Source organism: Cydia splendana, chromosome 21 (genome assembly GCF_910591565.1).
Source record: "Cydia splendana chromosome 21, ilCydSple1.2, whole genome shotgun sequence".
Lineage (NCBI taxonomy): Eukaryota > Metazoa > Arthropoda > Insecta > Lepidoptera > Tortricidae > Cydia > Cydia splendana.
Window position 1 is genome coordinate 12,622,362 of NC_085980.1, and position 25,438 is coordinate 12,647,799.

Consider the following 25,438-nt stretch of genomic DNA (forward strand, 5'->3'; position numbering starts at 1 on the left):
AATCTCGTCTGCCATGGTGTTTCGGCAGGAAAAGCCTTGGCAGACTTATATATTCCTGACATGAGAGTTCATACCTACCGACTGGCATTGGTTTCATGGTGGTATCAGATGGGTTAATTTAGGGGTCCCGATGGTCACCTTTGAGAGCGTCTGCCAAGCACTTCCGGCAAAAAAAATAGTGGCAGACTTCGCTTTTCTGTGTCTACATGTAAATTTCTAACTGCTGCCATAACTACTATCTCGGTATCAGATGGGTTAAATCAGCCCCTTTTTTCGCACCGGAAGTGGCCTTCTTTTTCGTACTTTCGGCAAGTTCCGCCGTGGCAGACTATCGAATTCGGACTTAGCATAACTTTTCTGGGAAACCATTGTGCATTTCATCGTGGTATCAAGTCGGTTAGAAATTTTGCGGCCGGCTCTTCTACCAAAATAACTTTTTATGGAAGCAGACGGAATTAGAAATCAAATTGCGCAATTAAAGTACGAGGTCAATAAAACAATTACGGGCCAATTGAGTTTTCGATATTTACTTTTTATCTGTTTCTTTATTTCACTAATGAACTAACGGCGAACTTAATCCCAAAAGCCATTTTTACTAGGAAACTATTATAGGTTAAAACAGGGACTCGTAAAGGTAGAACTTGTTTTATTTTTATTTATTTGCAAAACTATATTTTACGTGAGGAATGTGATGATAGTTGGGATTTAATAGTACCTATTTCGAGAAACATACTAAGTATAACACGGTCATACCTCTGTTCCTCAGCCACACAATTTATTACCTATTCGATAAAATTAGGAACCAAAAGATACTACTTTTTCGTTTTGCAAGTTAAAATTAACTTATAATTTTATTTTAACTAGTTTGACCTTAAACTTTGGGCTCTTAGATTTGGAAAAGTTGAATTATTAAAAAAACCATGAACTCAAAGTTTAAGTTCAAAGTAATTAAAATAAAATTGTAAGTTCGTTTTAACTTCCAAAACGAAGAACTGGTATCTTTCGGTTCCTAATTTTATCGAATAACCAAGTAATATATTGTGATGAGCCTAAGCTCATCATTAGCCATTATCTCTATTATATTTGAGGAGAGTCTTTTCAAAAGAGCTTATATCTCTATGAACACCATCCAAAAAAAGTCCTTTTGAAAAGACACTCCTCAATCGACCAACTCTAGCTATATTATATTATACGCATCTTTATGCATCTTTCGAGAATATTGTCAATATACGAAATGCTCGGGGACGGGACGGTCCCTTTACCACAATGTTGTTACAGGCAATGTCTATCTCAGTATACCTGTATCCACATATATGCGTAAAACCCTTAAGCTTTCAACAAAACAAAGGCCCTATAACAACAAAAAACCGGTCAAGTGCGAGTCGAACTTGCGCACGAAGGGTTCCGTACCATCACGCAAAAAACCGCAAAAAAAAAACATGTTTGTTAATTGTATGGGAGTCCCACTTAAATATTTATTATATTCTGTTTTTAGTATTTGCTGTTATAGCGACAATAGAACATCATCTGTGAATATTTCAACTGCCTAGCTATCACGGTTCATAAGATACGGCCTGGTGACAGACAGACGGACAGACAGAATGAAGGCGTAATTAGAGTAAATTACGCCTTCATTGAAGTAAAAGAGAAAAATACCCGAAATTTGCGAACCTCGGTATTCGCGGTATTAGTAATAGTGTCACAGCAACTACCCCCACCAGTTTCGCGCTTGTCATCTCATATATTTGTGTTCACGGTATTACACTGAATGCATCGATACCATATTCACACATATCCGAGACGACATGTTTGTTAATTGTATGGGAGTCCCACTTAAATATTTATTATATTCTGTTTTTAGTATTTGCTGTTATAGCGACAATAGAACATCATCTGTGAATATTTCAACTGCCTAGCTATCACGGTTCATAAGATACGGCCTGGTGACAGACAGACGGACAGACAGAATGAAGGCGTAATTAGAGTAAATTACGCCTTCATTGAAGTAAAAGAGAAAAATACCCGAAATTTGCGAACCTCGGTATTCGCGGTATTAGTAATAGTGTCACAGCAACTACCCCCACCAGTTTCGCGCTTGTCATCTCATATATTTGTGTTCACGGTATTACACTGAATGCATCGATACCATATTCACACATATCCGAGACGACATGACATGAGCGAAAATCGATTTCTAAAAGACTTTTCTTTCGCTGGCCGCTTTACTATTGGCTGCTATTTAACTGATCACCAGATTTAGTAAAATTTAATACCAAAAAAAATTATTTTACCACCCTAAAATCATGAATGATCACCAAAATTATAACACCATTTTAATGTGAAATGATTACCAATTTTATTACATTTCACTATCCTTTTAAAGGAAATGACACCAAACTAATCATTATTAACCCAAAAATAGTCAATGATTACCAAATTTCAAACCCCATTTTAATGTGAAATGATAACCAAATTTTTACATCTTGCTATCCTATTAAAGAAAATGACACCAAAATAATCATTGTAAACCCAAAAATAGTAAATGACCACCAAAATTAAAACTCTATTATAATGTAAAATGATAACCAAATTTTTAAATCTTGCTCCTACTAAAGCAAATGACTCCAAAATAATCATTGTTAACGCAAAAATAGTAAATGATCACAAAAATTGTAACCACATTTTAATTAAAAATGTGCAAATATTTAATATATCGTTATCCTATTAAATTAATTAATCCACTTCGTCACCTTTTTCTAGTAGCATTTTATTTCTGTAACAGTCGCAGTTCTAACCTAACCTAACCCACTTTTCTAGTCGCATTTTGTTTCTGTAAGGGTCGCAGTTCAAACCTAACCTAACCCACTTTTCTAGTAGCATTTCTTTTCTGCAAGGGTCGCAGTTCAACCCTAACCTAACCCACTTTTCTAGTAGCATTTCGTTTCTGTGTGGGTCGCAGTTCAAACCTAACCTAACCCACTTTTCTAGTAGCATTTCTTTTCTGTAAAGGTCGCAATTCAAACCTAACCTAACCCACTTTTCTAGTAGCGTTTCGTATCTGTATGGGTAGCAGTTGAAACTTAACCTAATCTACTTTTCTAGTACCATTTCGTTTCTGTAAGGGTCGCAGTGCTAACCTAACCTAACCCACTTAACTGATAGCAGTTTAACTTGCTTTTCTAGTAGCATAACGAAATGCTACTAGAAAAGTAGATTAGGTTAGGTAGGTATGCGGTGCGAGCTACGGGGGGTTGAGCGGGAGGGGCTAGTAATTTTGGCATCAGTTTACTTTATTTGGTAATATGTATACATTTGGTAATCATGGTGGTTTATTTAGGTGAAAATATCGCATTAATTTGGTCTTCAAGATTTGGTGATCATTAATGATTTTTGGTGATCATTCAATATATTTGGTATTTGAATATAATTTGAAGTGCAGTCGTAATTAAAATGGTGGTACTTTTGTATTTTTAGGCCTTATTTTTTTGGTGTTCAGTAATTTTTTTTTGGTAAGCATGATTTTTTTATTTAGGGTACTAAAGTATTTTTTGGTGGTCATTATATTTGTAGCCTTTACTATTTATCAGATTCTCAAAGTCGTGGTCTGCAACAATAATGAGATAAGCGACTTTGTAAATACATTAGTCCGTAACGTTTCCCTGTCTCTGGTTTAGGTAATGCTAGCAATATTAATGAACCACCGAGTGCTATCTCTTGTCGAAGTAAAGTGGACCTTCTATCAAAGTAATAAGGGTTGTATTACATTGTTAGGTGTTAAGAATGTAAGCGACTTGTGTTTTCGGGGTTTCGGTCGGGAACCGAAGATTAAATAAACATGACGGGGAAAATAATTTGCCTTGTGAAGGAGTTAGGACACGCCAATGATGTAAGTATTTACCAAATTTACGCTTCCAGCAGGACTTGAACCCGCAACCTCCTCAATCCGTGTGTTTGCTCTTAACCAATTGGGCTACGGAAGCCTACCAGAACCTCGGGAATCTTTCCATCCCTTCCCTTATACATATATATAGCCATAAGACGGTCTTCGGCCGAATAATAGTATGCAACATTCGGCCGAATACCGTATATTCGGTAAAGTGGCCGAATAGGCCGAATACCGAATAGTTGCCGAATATTCGTGGCATCTCTAGTATTTACCATCGCCCACACTGTTACCTGCCAGTTCGTAAAAGGCAGGTCCACTGATGGACAGTTGAGAGTGTTGCTGTTTGTACAGTCGAGGACATAAATATGTATACATTTTTTCACCTTATTTCAATGGGTTAAGGTGAAGAAATGTATACATATTTATGTCCTCGACTGTACCTCCCTACTGCCTTTAGGGTCAGTTTCAGCAATTTTCCACCGAACCTCGGTAACTCGAACTTCGATCACTAAGCTTTACCTGCTCTCGTGATTTTGCACAATATTTTTTTTCAGTCCGTTTATTTCCGAAATTATTCACTATGAATAAATGTTTTTTGAATCTATCAGTTACTTTTAGATAAGTTGCATTCACGCTTATCGAATAGGTATTCGTCGCACAAATTTTGATGAAAGATGTTATTCTACCTTTTATATATGTCGGGAATTGTGGGCGTATCATACTATCGGCAGCAAATCAGAACCTTCAATCGTGGATGACGAGGGCCTTCAATGAAATACGATGTTCAACTCACAATCTTTACTGCACAAGACTCATTACAAATCACAGCACGCGATACGTTTCTTATCTTAAGCAAACTAGTGGATTTGACCCAGGAACGGCCACAGACGTCATCCTCTCCCGTTCGGTCTCATCGTGCTCCTTCTGAAGATTCATTGACAGCATAACTTCAATTGTTCTGGACTTCAATTGTTTTAACAGCGCACTCTATGACGTCTTGGCGGAACTGCGTCGAACGCCACTCAGGTGTACGTAACACCCTAGTTTGCTCTATTTGTCAAGGTTTGCATGATAAAACGCCTCTTGAAGGCGACAGATGGCACATTTCAGCCATTCTCCGACATATATTATTATGTTTTATATATTTAAACCTAATTTCTGATGAGTTAGGTTAATATTTTATAGTCTACTTAAAGCATTATAATTTCCCTTTGTAAATAAGTAGCCACTGTGTAGGTAAATTACGGTAAATACTGCGTACCTACTGAATACAAATGCCGTTTATTTTATAAAAAGCAAGTTACACGCTTTATTTTATTCATTAAACTGTTGTAAAAGCTTTCAACCTTTTAAATCATGCAAATGAAGGAACGAGATTAAAATGGAACGTTCACTGAAAACAAAATATACCTTCTTAAAAAATCAATAACATAATGGAAGAGGAAAAATAATGAGCTATTTTTTTGCATGTTGTCAACTACAGAGATTTCAGAGAACAAAAGGAATATTAAAAAATCCCACAATTGTCAGAGGCTTTATAAAAATTAGAAAAGGAAAATATTGATTGTCTGGGGCATTGATGTATAATAAGTATTTAAGTGGGTATCTAAGGATGGCTAATGGGGCACTAAAACCGGGCAAGTGCGAGTCGGACTCGCGCACGAAGGGTTCCGTACCATACAGCAAAAAAAAAAACAAAAAAAAGCAAAAAAAAAAACGGTCACCCATCCAAGTACTGACCACTCCCGACGTTGCTTAACTTTGGTCAAAAATCACGTTTGTTGTATGGGAGCCCCATTTAAATCTTTATTTTATTCTGTTTTTAGTATTTGTTGTTATAGCGGCAACAGAAATACATCATCTGTGAAAATTTCAACTGTCTAGCTATCACGGTTCGTGAGATACAGCCTGGTGACAGACGGACGGACGGACGGACGGACGGACGGACGGACGGACGGACAGCGAAGTCTTAGTAATAGGGTCCCGTTTTACCCTTTGGGTACGGAACCCTAAAAATGGTACTAGTTCAGCGGTGTTACTCACGAATTCCAGCCAATCATGCATTCTCACAACTAGTTGCGACCTTTAGCGCGCGTAATGCGAACTCGTCAACCAATCGCGCGCGTGATGCGAACTCGTCAACCAATCGCGTTGTAGCGGTTTCACACCGTTGTACTGGCCCCTGTCATGCCTCATTCATTATTGCCCGTAAAGCTGGCTTTAGGGACTGGTCCCTAGATATCTATGTCAATGGTCTGGGGCCTTATTCGAGATGTACAACTGTCAGATTTCGCATCAACATGAAATCAACTCTTGATTTAATCGCATGTTGATTCTATCTAGTTTTTCGATCAACTGTGAATAATAATATCATTTGGTACAACCAAAACTCAGTTCTGAGCTCGGGGTGGTTCGGTTTGGTTTGGTTGTCACCTAACTGTGAATTGCCAATGTCAAATTTTTACAGCTGCACGTATTCGACAAATCCCAATTTTTCCCACATCATAGGGAGATCAAATTGATACGTCAGTTATCGCTTGTCGAATAGGGGTCCGCCTATATGAGAAAATTTACCACTTACGATACCTTTTTGGTTAGAGTTAGACCAAGAGTCTCATATCACACGCAGTGCAAGTGTTGTTTCAAATGTCAAACTTGTATGATTATGCCGTATAAATAACACTTGCAGTGCGTATGAAAATCGTTGCAGACTTATCTTGTTCTAACTGTATGACTATGGTTCGATGATGTTTGTTTTCTTGATTAGGTATAGTTTGGATGTAGATGAAAATCTCCATAAAAAGTGTCCCGTTTTCATTGAAGGCAGTCTAACCATGACCAGAACCATCCCTCTTACAGGATGGTGTTAGCTTTTTAAAAAATTTCAAATAGTTAACGGTTCTAGCAAATCTTCTTCTTCTCTCTTCTTGTAAAGCTAAACAACTAATCTTCTTAAAATCAACATAATATTTTATCCTCTAATAATTGAGGATAAACAATATAATTTCACTTAAACTTGTTACTTTATATCCGGAGATTTGTTAATTAATAAAAATTTTTTTTTTTTTTTCAGACTTAACTGAAGCGTTAAACACTGCACAATCGCAAGAGATCAGGATCCCCTTCGGTGTCGGAGTAGCGGGCGTGGCTGCTCAGACAAAACACCACATCAACATCAGAAACGCATACGCCGATCCCAGGTTTGTGTGAAAAATACTGTAGCCGCCGTGCAAGTCAGGATCTCGACGACTCAAATAAAAAGCTTCGATTTCAAGTAAACTATTACGAGTATAATCTTTCCAAAGTTAGGTACTGGTTTACAAGGTTCCTTGACTAACGGTTAGATGCAGAAGTGGTGTGGTGATTGTATGGAGGCTGATGAAAGATTGATTTGCATAATTTGAAAGTACAAAATGGTGGTTTAGATTTAGGTGCCTCTAATTGGCCGCGATACAGGGTATGTGGAGCGCTCCTATTGGTGCTTTAGAAAAAGCTTCCAAATACTAGCCGAGCCCGACGGCTGCGTTTAGCTACTGCATTAGGTTTATACAAATAAAGGTTGCGTTCGCAACAAATACACTTGCATACTTTTTTATACCCAAACTACCCAGCAATTGTTGAACGATGCCCAAAGACAAAGAGACGTTTCCAGGGCGGCCCGGAGGACCTCTATACCAATCTGACACCTGACGCGATCAATCGGTTGGCTGCGTAGCCTGGATGTCGACTTATAATAGGTTATACTATTAGAATATATTGCCTATAGTTAATACGCTATACGCTTAAATAAAATACTTTTTTATTTATTCTCGAAAGAGGAAACTGACGGACATGATTTAAAATCATTATGTAGCCGCCTTGCAGGTCAGGATCTCGACGACTCAAATAATAAGCTTCGATTTGAAATAAACTATTATAATTTCCAAAGTACTGGTTACACGGGCTTTCTTGACTAAAACGGTTAGATGTAGAAGTGGTGTGGTGGTTGTATGAAGGCTGATGAAAGAGTGATTTGGCTAATTTGAAAGTACAAAATGGTGGTTTAGATTTAGGTGCCTGTAATTGGCCGCGATACATAATATGTGGAGCGCTCCTATTGGTGCTTTAGAAAAAGCTTCGAAATACTAGCCGAGCCCGACGGCTGCGTTTAATAAAAGGTTGCGTTCGCAACTCGCAACATACTCCCGGGCGTTGAGAGACTCAACAAAAACAATAAAAAAAAATGAAAGTTATGAAATTAAATTAAGTAATAGGGAGGGGGCACAAGTTGTTATACGCCCTACGGATGATTCCTTAAATTCCTTTCTTCGTGCGGATGTCGGCGACTCTGGTGACGTTGTTCGTGCCCGGGTACAGCTTCGTGACGCGTCCCAGCAGCCACAGGAGAGGAGGAAGTGCGCGGTCCTTGACTAAGACTATAGTCCCAACTTGCAGCTGGTCCTTTGAGGTGTGCCACTTCGTCTTCTGCTGGAGGAGAGTAACATACTCATTAGAAAAGCGGCTCCAAAAATGCTGCTTGAGTTTTTCAACTTTCTGGAACCGTTCAAGCCGCGAGATGTTTTCTTCAGTCAGAGGTTCTTGTGGGACTGACAGAAGAGAACGTCCAATAAGGAAATGAGAGGGCGATAGCTAGGTCAGATCAGATGGATCAGAAGATAAGGGCGTTAGGGGCTAGAATTTAAAATAGCTTCTATCTGAATCAGGCAACAATTTAATTCTTCATACGTTAAGTGTGTAAGAGATAGAATGCGTTTGAGGTGATATTTTGTTGATTTTACTGCGGCTTCCCAAAGTCCGCCGAAGTGTGGTGAGTAAGCCGGGCTAAAGGGTCTAGCCGCATTCCTATAGTGAAACTGCCCCTCGCTGAAATGTATAGCTTTCTTTGGTGCGTTTGTTTGTTTTATATTAAGATGTCGTTTTACCAAATTTCAAGCTCAGAATCCTCTTGGTTTTGCTAAAAATTAAAAAAAAAAGAAAAAAGTTTTTATTTTTTTATAGCTAAACTTATGGTTCGATTTCATTCAAATTTAGATATTTTAGACACATAATAGTAATTCATTTATAAAAAAAAAATTAAGGTTCTAACTTGTTTACAAGTGCCAAAATTTTTTTTTTTAATTTTTTTAAATTTTTTTTTGTTACTTAAAAGAGGGTGACAACCTCAATTTTTAGTTATTTAGTGCACAATATAACATTGCGCAAAATATATTTTTTCCGAAAAAATCCATTTGTGGCATCAAGGTAAAAATATCTTACATTTGCATACAGGCCGTCTGTCTTACGACCATAGGTACTACGCTAGAAGGACAAGTACCTTTAAGATATTGATATATTTCCCTATCAAAATTACGTCTATTCCTCTATTGAAATTAACTAATACTCACTGCATTAAAAATATACTCTCTTTTAATGAAATGGCGTGCATATATTGGAATCAATAAATTATTATTTCTGAATAAAAAGGTATAAAACTTCTTACACATATTAAAGTAATAATTTATCATTGATTTTAAACGCCGATAACAAACTTGTATTCGAATTTAAATCTAAACATTTTTGGAATTTGAATTCGGAATATGTGTTTGGAATTTGAATTCGGAACGCCGTGTTATTTTTAAGCACGATTATTCGATTATGCCCGACTGCCGACGACCCTTCATGCCATAGCTCTAAAAAAAAAAATTAAAACTATTAAACGGGCGGGAACCGTAAAACATTTTCACCATTTGGTAAAAGTTTTCACTTTCACCAGTTGCAAGTATTCTAGAGTGATGGATAAAACAAATGCAATACGTCGATTATTTAAAACGCGTTTTTACATTAAAAGTTTATTTGTTACTTCATATGAAGTAGTGGAGACCCGAATAACACAATATATACAAAAGTATATTGAGAATGGACATCGGCAGACCCTAACAGAAATCGTAAGTTTCTTACAGTTGTTTATTATAAAAGTACTTTCTTCTAGTAGGCACACGAAAATATTTGAAAAATACGCAGGAAGTTACTTACTAACATTTATTTTGTAGGCGGAAACAGTAAGAGCTGAAATATTTGCACAAATCAACATACCTAGATGCATTCTAGCTGCATTGTACCGTGACGCACTGCCCGATGAAAACGTGTCACTATCGGGTGAAGGAATTTTGATGTTAGAAAAATGCTCGCGATGTGGAACTGACACAGAATACGACGGAAGTGATACAGTAATCTTAAACACCCTATACTGCATTAATTGTGCTGGAAAATTGTATAGTAACGATGATTATATTTAAAGTATTTGTCACTTAAGTAGTCAGTATGATTATAGATTAAATAACTAAATGCATATCCTATATGTATTGCAATACCGAATGTATTTAATGAGAATGAGTAATATAGTATACTCGTAATGATACTGTTATCAGTTTAGTAGAAACATGTAATTCTTAGATATTATTATAATGTCGTCAAACTGTGAACGAAGTAAACGTGATTGCGATTGCTGCAAAATACGATTTTATAAAAGGTCTGGACCTAAGAAAATATTAACTACATGTGAGGATGTAGAATTTTTCTCAATTTCCCTGGGTCACGATTTTAAAATAGGTGATATTATATGTTCTTCCTGCCGAACAAAGGCTTACCGCAAAAAGGTTATTGGGAATTCAAATTATAGTTTAACAAGCGAATCAAGCAGCTCAGATGAAGATACCCCATTTACCATTGTTTTAAAAATGAAAACTGAACCTGAAAGCGTCGTCTTACCATTGAATCGAACATTATCTACTCATCGTTATTGCTTTTTTTGCTTTAAAACAAATACGTTACAAACAGTGCCTAAAACTGCTCGATTAGAAGTTTATGCCAAAAAAAACATATTCATACCAAGTGGAAATAGATGCTGCACGACACATTTAATGAATGATCACTTTTATAAAGATGTTTTAGACCAGATCGCCGTTTTTTCGACTACATCGACAGTAAAAGTAACTGAAATAACAGAGCTATTTGGAAGTCTGGCGATTCAGAAACCACTAACGCTTCTTGAAAAAATTGTTACTGAAAACATATCCGACGAACATTTCACTGTAATGACCGGATTTTCCTGGGTAAATGTTAATACTATACTAACTGAATTAGCCTCTCATCAAAGTTGTGCCGACCATAGTGAAATGTTGCCAGCTATTGTCGTGTTTTTAATAAAACTTCGAACCGGAGGCAGCAATAAATTAATCTCTGCGATGCTAGAACTATCAAGAGAGCAAATCATTTCCGAATACGTGTCAAATATTATTACATCTTTTGAAAGCCATTTACTTCCACGTCAGTTTGGCCTCCATGCATTTAGTAGAGAATGGCTTATAGAAAACCACACTTCGGAAATTGCTAGAAAACTTTTTGATGTGAGAAACTGCTTGATACTCATTTGCGACGGCACATACGCCTACCATCAGAAAAGCAATAATAATGAGTATCAACGTAAGTCATATTCTGGGCAAAAAAAAACGCACTTGTGTAAGCCTTTTACTGTTTGCACAACAGATGGATTTATAGTTGACATGCTAGGACCATTCTACGCTACCCAGAATGACGCGAGTATAATGATCAAAATAATAGACAGTTTATCCAACCTTATACGACCAGGTGACATATTTGTGTTAGATCGTGGCTTTCGAGACGCAGTACATCTTCTTGAATCAAAAGGCTACCGGGTTAAGATGCCTTCTCTGAAAGGCAAGCGAAAACAATTAACAACTCAAGAAGCTAACTACTCACGGTACGTTACTAAAGTCCGTTGGGTGGTTGAGGCAGTACACGGAGCATTAAAACAGAGATTTAAACTCTTAGATCGGACGCTAGATAACAAGTTGCTTCCTAAGATCAAGAGTTTTTTCCGCATCGGATCATACCTGCTGAATCGTTTTGGAAAACGCCTAAACTCTGATGACAACATGTCCAGTGAGATTTTTGAAGCAATGAGCCTGAAAAATACCGATGAAAAAAATATGTTAGCAGCTATGGTAGAAGACAAAGGTTGGCTACGGAAAAAACTCCCCTTCCAGACTTTTTCTGCTAAAAACTGTGTTTCTGATTTCCCCCAACTAACAGAATACGAATTAAAGTTGTTATTTACAGGAAGTTACCAATTCGGACAAGCTATTTCGTATTTGGCCGAGGTTCTAGACGAAGATGGAAACATGAATATGGCCTACGTCAAGGATTGCACAAATATCCTTAAAATACAGATACATTCTCGGCATCTGTCTAAAAAGACATATAGATGCTTCATAAAGTATGATGGCGAAAAGAGAGGAGTAGAGGCAATCGACGAATATTGTTGCGAATGTGCAAACGGATTAAGAACAATTGGTTGTTGTTCCCATGTAGCGGCAATCATTTATTACTTGTCACATGGCCGATTTTTGTCCAGAATTCCGCGGCCTAGCCATAAACTCTGTGAACTGTTCAAAAACGAAGGAATAAACGTTAGTATTAATACAGATAGTGATGAGGATGAGTAATTATAAGTCTTGTGTTTAGTTGTAAACTATAGAGTTTTAATAAAATGTACCTTACTGTGTATAAAAAAGTTTCTTTTGACCTATATAAATATTTTATTCCAGTATTGCGTATTTACAAAACAAGAATGAAATCTACGTACAACAAAATAACATAATATCTCAACTATCTCTGTGCCTATACCCATATCTTAAAGTATGAACTTGTCTTTTATGCGGCATGTATGTAAATACCTACTAATGGTCGTAAGACGGACGGCCTGTATGCAAATGTAAGATATTTTTACCTTGATGCCACAAATGGATTTTTTCGGAAAAAATATATTTTGCGCAATGTTATATTGTGCACTAAATAACTAAAAATTGAGGTTGTCACCCTCTTTTAAGTAACAAAAAAAAATTATAAAAAAATTAAAAAAAAAATTTTTGGCACTTGTAAACAAGTTAGAACCTTAATTTTTTTTTTATAAATGAATTACTATTGCGTGTCTAAAATATCTAAATTTGAATGAAATCGAACCATAAGTTTAGCTATAAAAAAATAAAAACTTTTTTCTTTTTTTTTTAATTTTTAGCAAAACCAAGAGGATTCTGAGCTTGAAATTTGGTAAAACGACATCTTAATATAAAACAAACAAACGCACCAAAGAAAGCTATACATTTCAGCGAGGGGCAGTTTCACTATAGGAATGCGGCTAGACCCTTTAAAGTTAATAAGATTTTCTGCCATACCTGACTGCAGATGATGATGATGATTTACGCGCACAACGCGGCGGCTACAATTATATTAAATGGGTCGTCAAAAATATGTTTACACCTTTGCAAGTTACTCCTTTGTAATACGGCGAAAAATGTAAACATATTTTTGACGTCGACTGTACGAGAAACACTGGGGCAAAAGAAACACTAGTAGCCCTAGTAGGGAATCCTCATTCTGTTTCTGTTTCTTATATGTCTCTCTTACCTCACATGACCTCATATCCCTTTTGGCGTCAGAATAGCGGGCGTGCGGGGAAATGTTCAGACAATACGCCACATCACTGTGGGGTTCCCAGGGACATCACAGGAACAAGGATCGCCCGCCATTACGGCGTCAGAGTGTCATTTACCTGAAGCTATGCCTGTTTTCCGTGTTTTATGTATTAAATCCTTTATTTAATGCCGTATGGTGTTTTCTCCTTGAACAATAGGTAGGTATATTGATTAAATATAAACGAAAAGTGAGAAAACTCATTGTCTCGGGCGAACTTGAACTCGCCATTCCGGGATACCAGCCCGCCGCACTACCAACTGAGCTACCGACACCAGAGGGGTTGTAAGTGCGTTGCCAGCCTTAAAGATGGGAGTACGCTCTTTTCTTGAAGGTTTGAAGGTCGTATCGCTCCGGGAATACCACAGGCGACAGTTCATTCCACAGTTTAGATAGCTGTGCAAGGCAGGAAGTTTATGGAGAAACGCACAGTTGAGGACTGCCAACCATCCATAGCCATAGAAACAAATATTAAGAATATAATATTGAATTTCCAGGTTCAACAGTGAAATAGACGCCCGCACCGGTTACAAGACTGAGCTCATCCTTTGTATGCCAATCTGCAACTACGAGGGAGGGGTTGTTGGCGTCGCTCAAATTATTAACAAAACTGATGGTAAGTAAACTAATTAACTATCAGCAGCTAGCAAAAATAGCAGCAGAACCGTGTTGCCACCTGTAAGTTAAAAAAGCAATTTAACAAGACGAGCGCCATATTTTAATCTTCTTCTTCCTCGCGTTATCCCGCCATTTTGCCACGGCTCATGGGAACCTAGGGTCGGCTTGACAACTAATCCCATGATTTGACTAGTTTTTACAGAGGGAAGACTAGGCCTTATTGGGATTAGTCGGGTTTCCTCAAGATGTTTTCCTTCACCGAAAAGCAACTGGTAAATATCGAATGATATTTCGTACATGAATTCCGAAAAACTCATTTATACGAGCCGAGGTTTGAACCCCCGACCTAGGGATTGAAAGTCACGCGCTCTTACCACTAGGCCACCAGCGCTTCTATTTTAATATCGCTCGAAAACACGCGACATTACTTTGAATAATTTTACGGTTTAGACTCACTTGTTTTTAGTCACTCGCGCGACATGTTTCGGAGAGCCTAGGTCTCCTTTCTCAAGCACTAACAGTGCGAGCAGCGTTCACGACGGCCGTGTATCAGTACGCGATACACGGTCGTCGTCGCGCGAGTGACTAAAAACAAGTGAGTCTAAACCGTAAAATTATACAATGTTAGTATGTCTCACAACAGTTTAAACGCGACATTACCTTTAGAGGATATTGACGATCGATCGATATTCTTAAAATCTAAGCTCCCCTCTCCTCTGTGACCATTCGAGTATTTAGAGGAAAGTGAACGAGTTACGTTGTATGGGTACGTTCCCGTGGCGCGTGGTATAGGTGTAATCCGCCATACTTGTACTCTAAATTATTCTCACTTTCCCCTTAGATGGACAGGTCCCGACTGATGTTTAATTTAAACATTCCAGGCTCCAAAGAATTTTCCCCCCGCGACGTTGAAGTCTTCCGCCGCTACCTCACCTTCTGCGGCATCGGCATCCAGAACGCCCAGCTCTTTGAGTCCTCGGTCCTCGAGTACAAGAGGAACCAGATACTCCTGGCCCTGGCTAGGAGCATATTTGAGGAGCAAAGCAACTTGGAGTGTTTAGTGACGAAGATTATGACGGAAGCGAGGGATTTGCTGAAGTGTGATCGGTGCGCTGTCTTCATTTTGGATACGGATCATTGTGAATCTGTGAGTGTTTTGGTCATTTGATTTTCATATTACAATGGAGAATCTGCTATGAGGCCCTGGTAAAAGGTAGACCAATAATCTGTAGGGCTAATATGGTCGGCTCTTTGTAATTTGTCACCATGTCTGTCACGTTCTAACAAATATGTAAGTGCGAAAGTGACGCATTGCATGACAAGTGATAAAAATGCGACTATGATATAAGTACTGGTCAAGATATGAAACCGTTGGATGAGGGCAGAACAAGACCAAGAGAATAGAAAAAGACTGAAAGTAACTTGCAATAACGAATTTTCCTTAATCTGAGATCTAAGAAAAAGCCTGTTGAAGAGTTTTTCATTGTATGTACCTGCCTAACTAACAAGTTACACTCATTCCACAAAAAAAAAAACGATTTTAAACAAATATCTACTTCATTTTCAGAGTCATTTGGAGCGCATAGTCCAAAGGCCAGGCGGCGAGCGCTCCACGACCCTCGCTCTTCCCCCACCAGCGCCCACCAGGTTCCACACACTCTTCGAACTTGGAGCCAAGCAGTCCAGAACCACATTAACACCAAGACACGACTACCAGTCTACATTAGCCTGCATTGCTTTAGCGGTAAGAACTTGATATACACCTCTTCGAAACTATTCTTTTATGACACAATTACCCACGCTTAACGCTCTCGAAGTGCGTCATATCATAGGGGAGCTGTGTATCTAAGGAGTAGATTTATAAATTATTACAATACCTCTTGTATTGCCTTCATGTACACTATACGTAGTCAGTCTCTACAGTAATGTCAGTGACATGACTTAAGGGGCTCCCCCACGCCAATGACCTTCGATCTGAATCCCTTAGTCTTCTAATGTTTTTTGTAGGTTATCATATTAACAGCAACGGCTTTGAGCAATATAGTATCCCATATTTACTTAAAAGTTCATTGTCTTCGAGATATTTGGCATTAAAGTTGAACAATTTAAGGCTAAAAAACTGGTTTTCTGGCCATAACTTTTGTGTTAATTAGTTTAAAATTAAAACCTAGACACGTTTCTCGAGACGTCATAAACGAACCCAAATATGTAGATTTCGTACATGTAAGGTCCTTCACAGCAAACTAGATACGAAAAAAGTGTTTTTAGACAATGTTGAAAAAAATCATAAAAAAATAAGTAAGGTTTACTCGGGTAATTCCGAATGTCGAAAACTGTCGGATAATTCCGAAAGAGACTTTTATTATGATGGAATTAAGGGTGATTTTCATCTGAATTTCGGAATTATCCGACATTCGGTAATACCCGAATACACCTGTATTCATTTCTTTCAAAATCCGGTAGACCAAAACGAAGATAAATGATTGAAGAACCGATAACCGTTTGCCTTATAATTATATGTGTAGTGCAAAAAAAGGAGATACGATACGAAACTTGTCAAAAATCGATGAAAACCTCGGGTAGCCCCTTAAATATATCCTTCTGTCTGAATAAGCATACTTTTCTACAAGAAAGTCTCACAAGAAGTCTTTCCAGAACCCCGATAACCAGCAATCGGTACCTAAGTATAATGTATACTAAATGATACGATATTCAAATTTCGTTTGCAGGTGGCTCAATCCAATAAAGCCTTAAACATCTCTGAGGTATCAGATTGGAGGAAAGAGCACGGTGTCGAGTTACAAGACCCAACGAATGACGACGCGAAGGATGTCAGGACGATGCTCTGCATGCCCATCGTTAACGCTAATAAAGACGTTATTGGCGTAGCACAGCTAATCAATAAGGTATGTGAAGTTGTAGCAAATGTTACAAGTGGATCAAACCAAAATAGCTCTAAACATCTCCGAGGTATAAGACTGGAGGAAAGAGTACCTACGGTATCGAGCTACAAGACTCTGTGAATAACGAAGCGAAGGCTGATATTATTAAGGCTGATAAAGACGTTATTGGTGTGGCACAGCTTATCTGTAAGATATGAGAGGTTAGAAACATCTTCGGGGTATCTGATTGGAGGAAAAATGCACGAATTGCTATAGGTAAAGACACCCAGAATTAATTACAAGCAGCCCAAACTTATCTTCTTCAAGTCTTCAAATATTATAGGCAGTGTGCCTAAAATATTTGAAAACTTCCCTTAATATCGCCATGATCCTGACCTGCCCGCCTAGCCAAGGTTACAATCGCTATCGCTTGGACAACAAAAAGCATTATGTCTCTCTATCACTCTTCCATATTAGTGCGACAGTGACAGTTGCTTTTCGATCGCTACGGAGCGTAAGCGATTGGCATGTTGGCTACGCGGATATGGATAGGAGATACATAAAAACATAAATCTCCAATTCGATCCAGTCTTTAAGAAATCGGGAAACTTATAAAAGAGACCGCCACAAAATGATAAGCGCCTAATTTCTAAGTTAGTTACCAGCTGGTTACCAGTCGTTAAGATTGACTTTTTAATTTATATGTTTCAGGAAAACGGTTGTCAATTCACCGACGGCGATATATCGATATTCGAAGCATTCGCCATCTTTTGCGGTCTGGGCATCCACAACACGCAGATGTATGAAAACGCTTGCAAGCTGATGGCTAAACAAAAGGTAAGCTTATGCTACGGTTTATTGCATTGGGTTTTAGAACCCAAAAATTCAACTGTTCTGTCCCCAAGTCCACCAAAGACGTCAACAGACGCGCGCGGCTACAAGTGCTACAACCCAATATCCAAGGCTCGGAACCGGTTTTTTCTTCATACAAAAAATACCGGTATTACTACGTTCTTTTTCGTTCTGTGGTTTATTAATTCATTTTAATGGGACAATCTAATAATACGATGTTGTTACCTAAATAAATGATTCAGTCCCACGTAAAGACCATAAAATAATTAAAAATATTGGGCTATTTTGGGATTTAAAAAAACTGGTTCCGAGCCTTGCAAATATCAACCTAGCTGCATTGTGACAAGGTTCACAATGACACGCCACACACGCTAGGCGTAACGTCATTTTGTCAGTCTTGAAAATCTCCTGACTCCTCTTGTCCCGGCGTCTTATAAAATACAGCGATTTTTGACCGTAGGCAAAAGGGTAAAGACCCGGTGGAGTCTTATACAGTAGGCAATCGCCAATCCGGTATGCCCAGTTAAATTATGTAACCGGTTATTACGTCATAGATTAACCGGTATTGTAATACCTGTTTATTGATAACAATGATTATGTTCCAGGTGGCGTTAGAGTGCCTGTCTTACCACGCTACAGCCTCAGCAGAAGACACCAACAAGCTTTGTCAAGAGATCATACCCACTGCCGAAACCTACAATCTTTACAGCTTTCAGTTCCATGGTGAGAATTTCACTTGACTTACAGTTTTAAATCAAGATAAAAATGTCTGGGCGAGAATGGAACTCGTGTCTCTGAGACAGCGGGTTAATGTTTTACCAGCTGACCTACTGAAGCTTACCCGATTAAGGATGACTCACGTTAGACCGGGCCGTGTCCGGGCCGGAGTTTCCGGCGCTTACTTTTCTATGACATGACAGGCGATCACGTGATGCTTTCTATAGAAAACTATGTGCCGGAAGCTCCGGCCCGGACACGGAGTCTAACGTGAGTCATCCTTTACGGTGAATCCTTCCATTATACTAGGTTATCACAGTGATGCAGATCCACGTGTGTATATGGCGATGTCTCACTCGTACACGGGCGGAGCGGCATGTTGATCCGAATCCAATGTGAAACATATTGTGTTTTAACGTCCCCTTTTCTTAATTTTCAGACTTCGACCTTTCTGACGAAGATACTTGCAGAGCAACGCTCAGAATGTTCCTACAGTGTAACTTGGTTGAGAAGTTCCACATACCTTATGACGTAAGCACAAAAAAATACTATACTTTAGCTACACTAGCTTCAGTCAGCAGCAGAAGATGCTAAGCGGCACAGATGTTCAAAATTATCTTGACGCGACTTTATTGTTAAGAGAATGAGAGCGTGCCAATGTCAAGGTAATTTTGAACACCTCGCCCATTTATCAACTTCTGCTGCTAACTGTACATCCAAATAATCAGGATGTTTTCAAGCCTTGTCAAGCATTTATATTTGAAGCTATTACAATACCTACCAGCAAGTACCTACAACCTTTACGAATTACATTTTACAGCAATAAAAATATAAATTCGGAAAGTAATATTTTTTTTCCAGTGTTACTTTCTGGTGCATTCATTGTTATGATGATATTTTTTCAGGTCTTATGTCGTTGGATACTAAGCGTCAAAAAGAACTATAGACCGGTAAAGTATCACAACTGGCGACACGCCTTAAACGTAGCACAAACTATGTTCGCGATGCTAAAGACAGGCAAGATGGAGCGATTCATGTCGGACCTAGAAATCCTAGGCTTACTAGTAGCTTGCCTATGTCATGACCTGGATCATCGAGGGACGAATAACGCATTTCAAACGAAGACAGAAAGTCCTCTGGCGGTTTTGTATTCGACATCGACTATGGAGCACCACCATTTCGACCAGTGCGTCATGATTTTGAACAGTGAAAGCAATAATATATTTCAGGTAAGTTTTCTTTTTGCGCGTTTGCCGCGATATAACTTATCAACTTCTTTCAACTTATAGAAGTAAACTAGCCTAAATTTTACTTTACTAGCTAAAATCGAAACCGGTAAACTTCACAAATCGGTACAAAAACCGGTTTTTATAATTTATTGAGTTTTTTATATTACGTCGGTGGCAAACAAGCAAACGGCCCGCCTGATGTTAAGCAGTCACCGTAGCCTATTAAGTTTAAGCCTAATTAAAAACAAATGCTTAATAATAGAGAAATATCAATGTTAATTCTCCTGTTTACGTAATAGTCATGAGTGATTTAGGGTCTTTCTATATCAAGTCAGTGGCAAGCAAACATACGGCCCGCCTGATAGAAAGCGGTTACCGCAGCTTATCGAAGCCTACAGCCATACAGCCACTACAGGTGTCACGTGCGCTTTGAAGCTTTTAGAAGTCTTTAAACTCCTTGTTTGAAGAATTTTAACTGTGCCTCAAGAAATCTCAGAGATAGAGTTGAGTTTTAAAAACTACAATCTGTATTTAAAATATTAATCTTTCAATTTCAGGCTCTCTCCCCGTGCGATTATAAAGACGTAATGCGAGTGGTAGAAACGGCCATACTTTCAACAGACCTGGCGATGTATTTCAAGAAGAAGTCCAAGTTCCTAGAGCTGGTCGACAATGGGGAGTTCGACTGGCAGAGCCAGGAGAAGAAAGAGTGTAGGTACCGGTTTCAAACTCGTGATTGCCGGTATCGAAAAACCGGTATTTGAATTTGACCCATAACCTAATATAACCGGTGTTGCGTTGCGTCGCTACGTCGCTTTTGTTTGACATGTGACATGTTGAGAAATGCACTAAAGGGCTGATTACCAGTCCGCCGGACGATATCAGCCTGTCAGTTAATCGCAAAAGGCCACACACTAACAGTTCTCGTTCAGGTTTCTGCCTGACGGCTAATACGAACCGCGCGCGAATCGCGACAGATATCGGCCGGACGGTCCGTGGTCTTGGAGCAAAACTGACGATTGTTATTTACCTAATTAATTTCACAGTATTATGCGGCATGATGATGACAGCCTGCGACGTGTCAGCCATCGCCAAGCCTTGGGAGGTGCAGCATAAGGTCGCCAAGCTGGTCGCTGACGAGTTCTTCGACCAGGGGGACTTGGAGAAGTTACAGCTCAACCAGCAGCCCATAGCTATGATGGATAGGTACTTGACCTTCTACAAATCTACCTACATGAAACACACAGACACGAACGTCGCAGACGGAGCTGTGACTTCGTGACACACGCAGACATACTTACTTATCGGTTTTGAGTCGGTGATGACCGCTCGGCCAACGCATACATTTACAACTGGTTTTTAATTGAATGGAAAAACCGGTTATTAACCGAAATTTCATACAAATAAAAACCGGTTTACATTCCCTACTTTGTATCTACTTTGTGTGTTCTTTGTGTATGTTTTTTGGCTAAATTGAAAGAGCGGATGTCTGATACTCTGGAGTCGCGAGTTCGAGTCTCGGTGTCTTCTTGAGAGGTAGAGGTTGTTACTTAATACACCCGAGTCTCGCTTGAGGCAATGGATTCTTCAATTATTCTCTTTTTACCCTTCCCTGATGTATTTTGGAGAGTAAATTTTAAATCTCCCAATTTAAAGGAAACTTTATTTTACAGAGAAAAAAAAGACGAGCTGCCCCAAATGCAAGTAGGGTTCATCGACATGATCTGCCTGCCACTATACAGGGTGCTCTCAGACACGTTCCCCTGGATCCAGCCCCTGTACTCAGGCACCCTGGACAACCGGAACCGATGGCAGGACCTGGCGGAGAAGGTGGAGATGGGGCTCACGTGGATCGACCATGACACTATTGATAAGCCTATTGAGGAGTTTACTGGTAGGTTATTTCTAATTATTATTTATTCATTGTTACAGAATTTTATAAATAAAACCAAATTTACATAGTTTTTAATTAACCCGCCCCGGCTTCGCTCAAGAATCACTCTATTGATAGGTGAAAACCGCATGAAAATCCGTTTAGTAGTTTTCGAGTTTATTGCTTACATACATACAAACAGACAGACGCGGCGGGGGACTTTGTTTTATAAGGTGTAGTGATTTTGTTGACACACCGGAGAGCCTCCAACGTGTTTATACAGTGTATTGTCATTCCACTACGTTTAATTTGGGAAAATTATATCACAATTATTTTTACAGCCTCCAGTGAGCCAATCAAAGACGTGGAATTTACAGTGACTACGTTAAACTGTGCTAAGACCGCTGCCGAAACGTCCATGGCTCTGGTCAAGCCTATAAAGACTCCTTTCCACTCGCTAAGAAGGGGGAAGAGTGGGAACTTTACATCTAGGTCAGCAAGGAGCAAACTTACTAGGTTAGTATATTACACAGTTATTTTTTCTATGGGACGGTTACCCTTCGCGCCTACATTTTTCAACTGAAGGAAATGACTCGACAGACTATATATTCTAATAGTTGTAGTTGTAAAAGTCAGTTTTATACATTTTATTTATTTATCAAATATTCAAATACCATTCGATGTATTTTAAACATTTTTATATAAAAAGGGAGACCAAATTATAAAATAACAGCGCCTTTGTCAAATTTTTATAAATTGTCTATTTATTACCTACAAAAGAGAAACATGTATTATATTAGGTATATTTTATACTGAAATCGTCAGTACTTATAACATAGGCAATAGGGTAGTTGACTGCTTAATCGAATTAACCGAATCTCTATAAAATACAGAACAATGACGTCAAGTTATAGTTATTAATACATAGTTTATTTATTTGCGTAAGATAGTACATGCAGGTATTGCAGGTTGATATAAGATTACACATAGGAATCAACTACCTTCTTCTTTAGGGATTCATCTTCTTTTTCTTTTTCTTTTTCTTTAGGGATTTATTAAACAGAAATTGATGCTTTATTTCGTGCATGGTGTGAAATAATTTATTTTAAATACAGGAAACATCCCTATTGATTACGTAATTTCAAAGTTCACTGCTTAGTGTCGAGAATCAGTCCCTCAATTGTCATTGACCGTAATCCCAGATTTTGTTTGATATTTTCAGTTATTGACTTACCTCAAACAGTTGTAAAATCAAAGTGAAACCAAAGTCTCTTGCAGATCAATGTACGCGGCACCCAGCTACCGGGAGGAGAGGTCAAGCATAAAGAGGCCGGAGAGCCAGCCGCCGGTGCCAGAAGAGCCGGAGCAGACTAGCAAGATTAAACATAAAGGCCGCCTGTGCCATATGTTGTGACGTTTGAGTTTTAACTGGTAAGTCTGTCATATCAATCCCTACAAATATTTTAAAGAGCCAGCTACCGGTGCAAAAAGAGCCGTAGCAGACTAGCAAGAGTAAACATAAAGGGCGTTTGTGCCATATGTTGTGACGTTTAAGTTTTAACTTGTAAGTCTGCTACGTCAATCCCTACATATATTATCAATCAGCTGCAACCGGGAGAAGTCAAGTATAAAGAGATCGGAGAGCCAGCCTCCTGTGCAAGAAGAGCCAGACCAGACAAGCACGACTAAACATAAAGGCCGTCTGTGTCTGTGCCATATGTTGTGATTGTGGTGTTTAAGTTTTAACTGGTAAGTCTGTCATATCAGTCCCTACTAATATTATAAAGATACCGTAGAGCCAGCCGCCGGTGCCAGAAGAGCCGGAGCAGACTATCAAGATTAAACATACAGGGCGTATGTGCCACATGTTGTGACGTTTAAGTTTTAACTGGTAAGTCTGTCATATCGATCCCTACAAATATTATAAAGAGCCAGCCACCGGTGCAAGAAGAGCTGGAGCAGACTAACAAGATTAAACATACAGGGCGTCTGTGCCATATGTTGGGATGTTTAAGTTTTAACTGGTAAGTTAAGTAAGTTAACTTATCAAATCAAGACCCAATAGCCGGTTCAAGAGCCGGAGCAAACAAAACTTTTATTTTTATTTTAATGTACCTAATGTAAAAAAATAATCTTAATTTATTGTTAATCTACACCTTTATTGTTTGTGTTGTTGTAATATGGATATCTTGTCCGAAATAAAAGCTTTTTATCTTATTCAATAAGTCAAGTTAAAACTAATGGTTAACCACGTGGCGGCACGTGGGCGGAGGTCGTAGGATCTTGAGGGGAGATGGAGACAAACCAGTGTGTGCTTCTTACGGTGTATATTCGGAAAGTGTCATGAGTACATTACAAATTCGCTAGCCTAAAATAATAATAACTAATTACAGCGCCACCTCTGCTCTGTATAGGGAACTAAGTACATAGGTACCTTTACGTAAATCAATAAGCCATCTAGGGATTCTAGGCTCGATAAAGTATGTAAGAGGTCACATAGATGGCGCTGTTAACTACACAAGTTAACACACGAAACTTCTAAAACATGACTGTGCTGAAAATTTTTTGTCTTGTAATGTATCCTTTTTATTTTGTTGTCAACAGGAGCAGTCAGAGTAGCACCGAGAAGCCGGATCGAGTGAAGCCGTCCAAATCGATCGATTGAACTGATACCGATAAGGGGTTATTATACTTATTATTTACACCTATCCTTTCTGCTACACTTTCTGCTACCTTGCTCTTAAGAGATACAGAGATACTGTCCCTCTCAGTGTCTTGGAAAGGATAGATGTAATAACCCCTGGATACTCGACTGCGCTCCAGTTACGACGAAATGTCGTTTAGATGCAATTCTGTACATTTCTACTACTAATAGTGTATTCTTATAGGAAGACGCTACTGAGTTCGAAATTGCGGTTATTCCTGTTTTATAAAAGTTGTGCAATTGTTTTATAAAATAATGCGTCTTTTACCAATTACCTAGTTAGTAGTAATTAGCAATTGAAATGAGAATATATGATACGACTGGATTATTTGGTTCAGCTGAAGTAACCTATCTACTTGAAAACCTGTTATAAAATATTAGAATAGCTGTGAAAGGATATTTCATGTCTTAGAGATTTCGTCTACTTGAACAGTGCTACTTTTAGTGAATAATATTTGAGATTGTGGATTAAGTATTTAGTTTGTTGATTCTTATAGTTTTAATTTGATGTATTTCAGTTACCAAGTTTCAGCGCTTACCAAAAATATTTTAACAAAAAACTTAGGCATAATTGCCTTGATTATTTATAATTTATTATAATTACTATACGAATAAATACCATTTTATTTATTAAGTGACAATTTACATAATGTCACAAGTCGAAAATTATTTTCTTAACCCATTGACTGCCGCCGACGTCTATAGACGCGCACGATGACAGTTAAAAGTTAACATGTCAATAAGCATGCGTTATACGTTATATGACAGGCGTGTCGTTCATTTAGTTAATTCTAGATAGATTTCAATTATACTTTTTATTTAATAAATTATTTGATTAAATCTTGACTTATTACTTTTTAACTACGGCAACTTTCGAATAAATGCCTTAGAGAAGTAATAGTGTAGCAACACCATTTTGGTGTTCGTGTTTCTTGTAAATCGAATAGATAAATGTTTATCTTATTGATGTATTATTTACATAGACTGTGATCTAGCATTACTTCGCGAAATTCTATTTTAAAACTTCGTGCTGTAGGTTGTGTCAAACGTTGTAGCAATCTAAAACTTAGAGGTCTTGGTAATTTATTGTATATAAACTTTGTCTACATGAGCGATTTCCATTTTTTATACAATTTTTTTTCTCAA

General features: G+C 38.3%; 1 protein-coding gene across 2 annotated transcripts in view; it reads left to right on the top strand.

The window, feature by feature from the left end:
• LOC134801012 (cGMP-specific 3',5'-cyclic phosphodiesterase-like) overlaps positions 1-24,343 on the top strand; it is a 195,549-nt gene extending 171,206 nt beyond the window's left edge. Inside the window, exons 4-18 of one of the 2 annotated variants that reach the window (XR_010145621.1) lie at positions 6,960-7,086; positions 13,915-14,033; positions 14,917-15,182; positions 15,603-15,779; positions 16,765-16,941; positions 17,629-17,754; positions 18,375-18,492; positions 18,926-19,017; positions 19,392-19,715; positions 20,273-20,426; positions 20,762-20,921; positions 21,389-21,609; positions 21,930-22,104; positions 22,857-23,019; positions 24,193-24,343. Coding sequence is in view for 1 of the 2 variants with exons in the window: in XM_063773511.1 (XP_063629581.1) it covers positions 6,960-7,086; positions 13,915-14,033; positions 14,917-15,182; positions 15,603-15,779; positions 16,765-16,941; positions 17,629-17,754; positions 18,375-18,492; positions 18,926-19,017; positions 19,392-19,715; positions 20,273-20,426; positions 20,762-20,921; positions 21,389-21,609; positions 21,930-22,104; positions 22,867-23,002 (2,372 nt within the window). In the remaining variant the exon portion in view is untranslated. The remainder of the gene's footprint in view (positions 1-6,959; positions 7,087-13,914; positions 14,034-14,916; positions 15,183-15,602; positions 15,780-16,764; positions 16,942-17,628; positions 17,755-18,374; positions 18,493-18,925; positions 19,018-19,391; positions 19,716-20,272; positions 20,427-20,761; positions 20,922-21,388; positions 21,610-21,929; positions 22,105-22,856; positions 23,020-24,192) is intronic. The other variant, XM_063773511.1, reaches the window with a different exon arrangement.
• Positions 24,344-25,438: the final 1,095 nt, after the last annotated feature.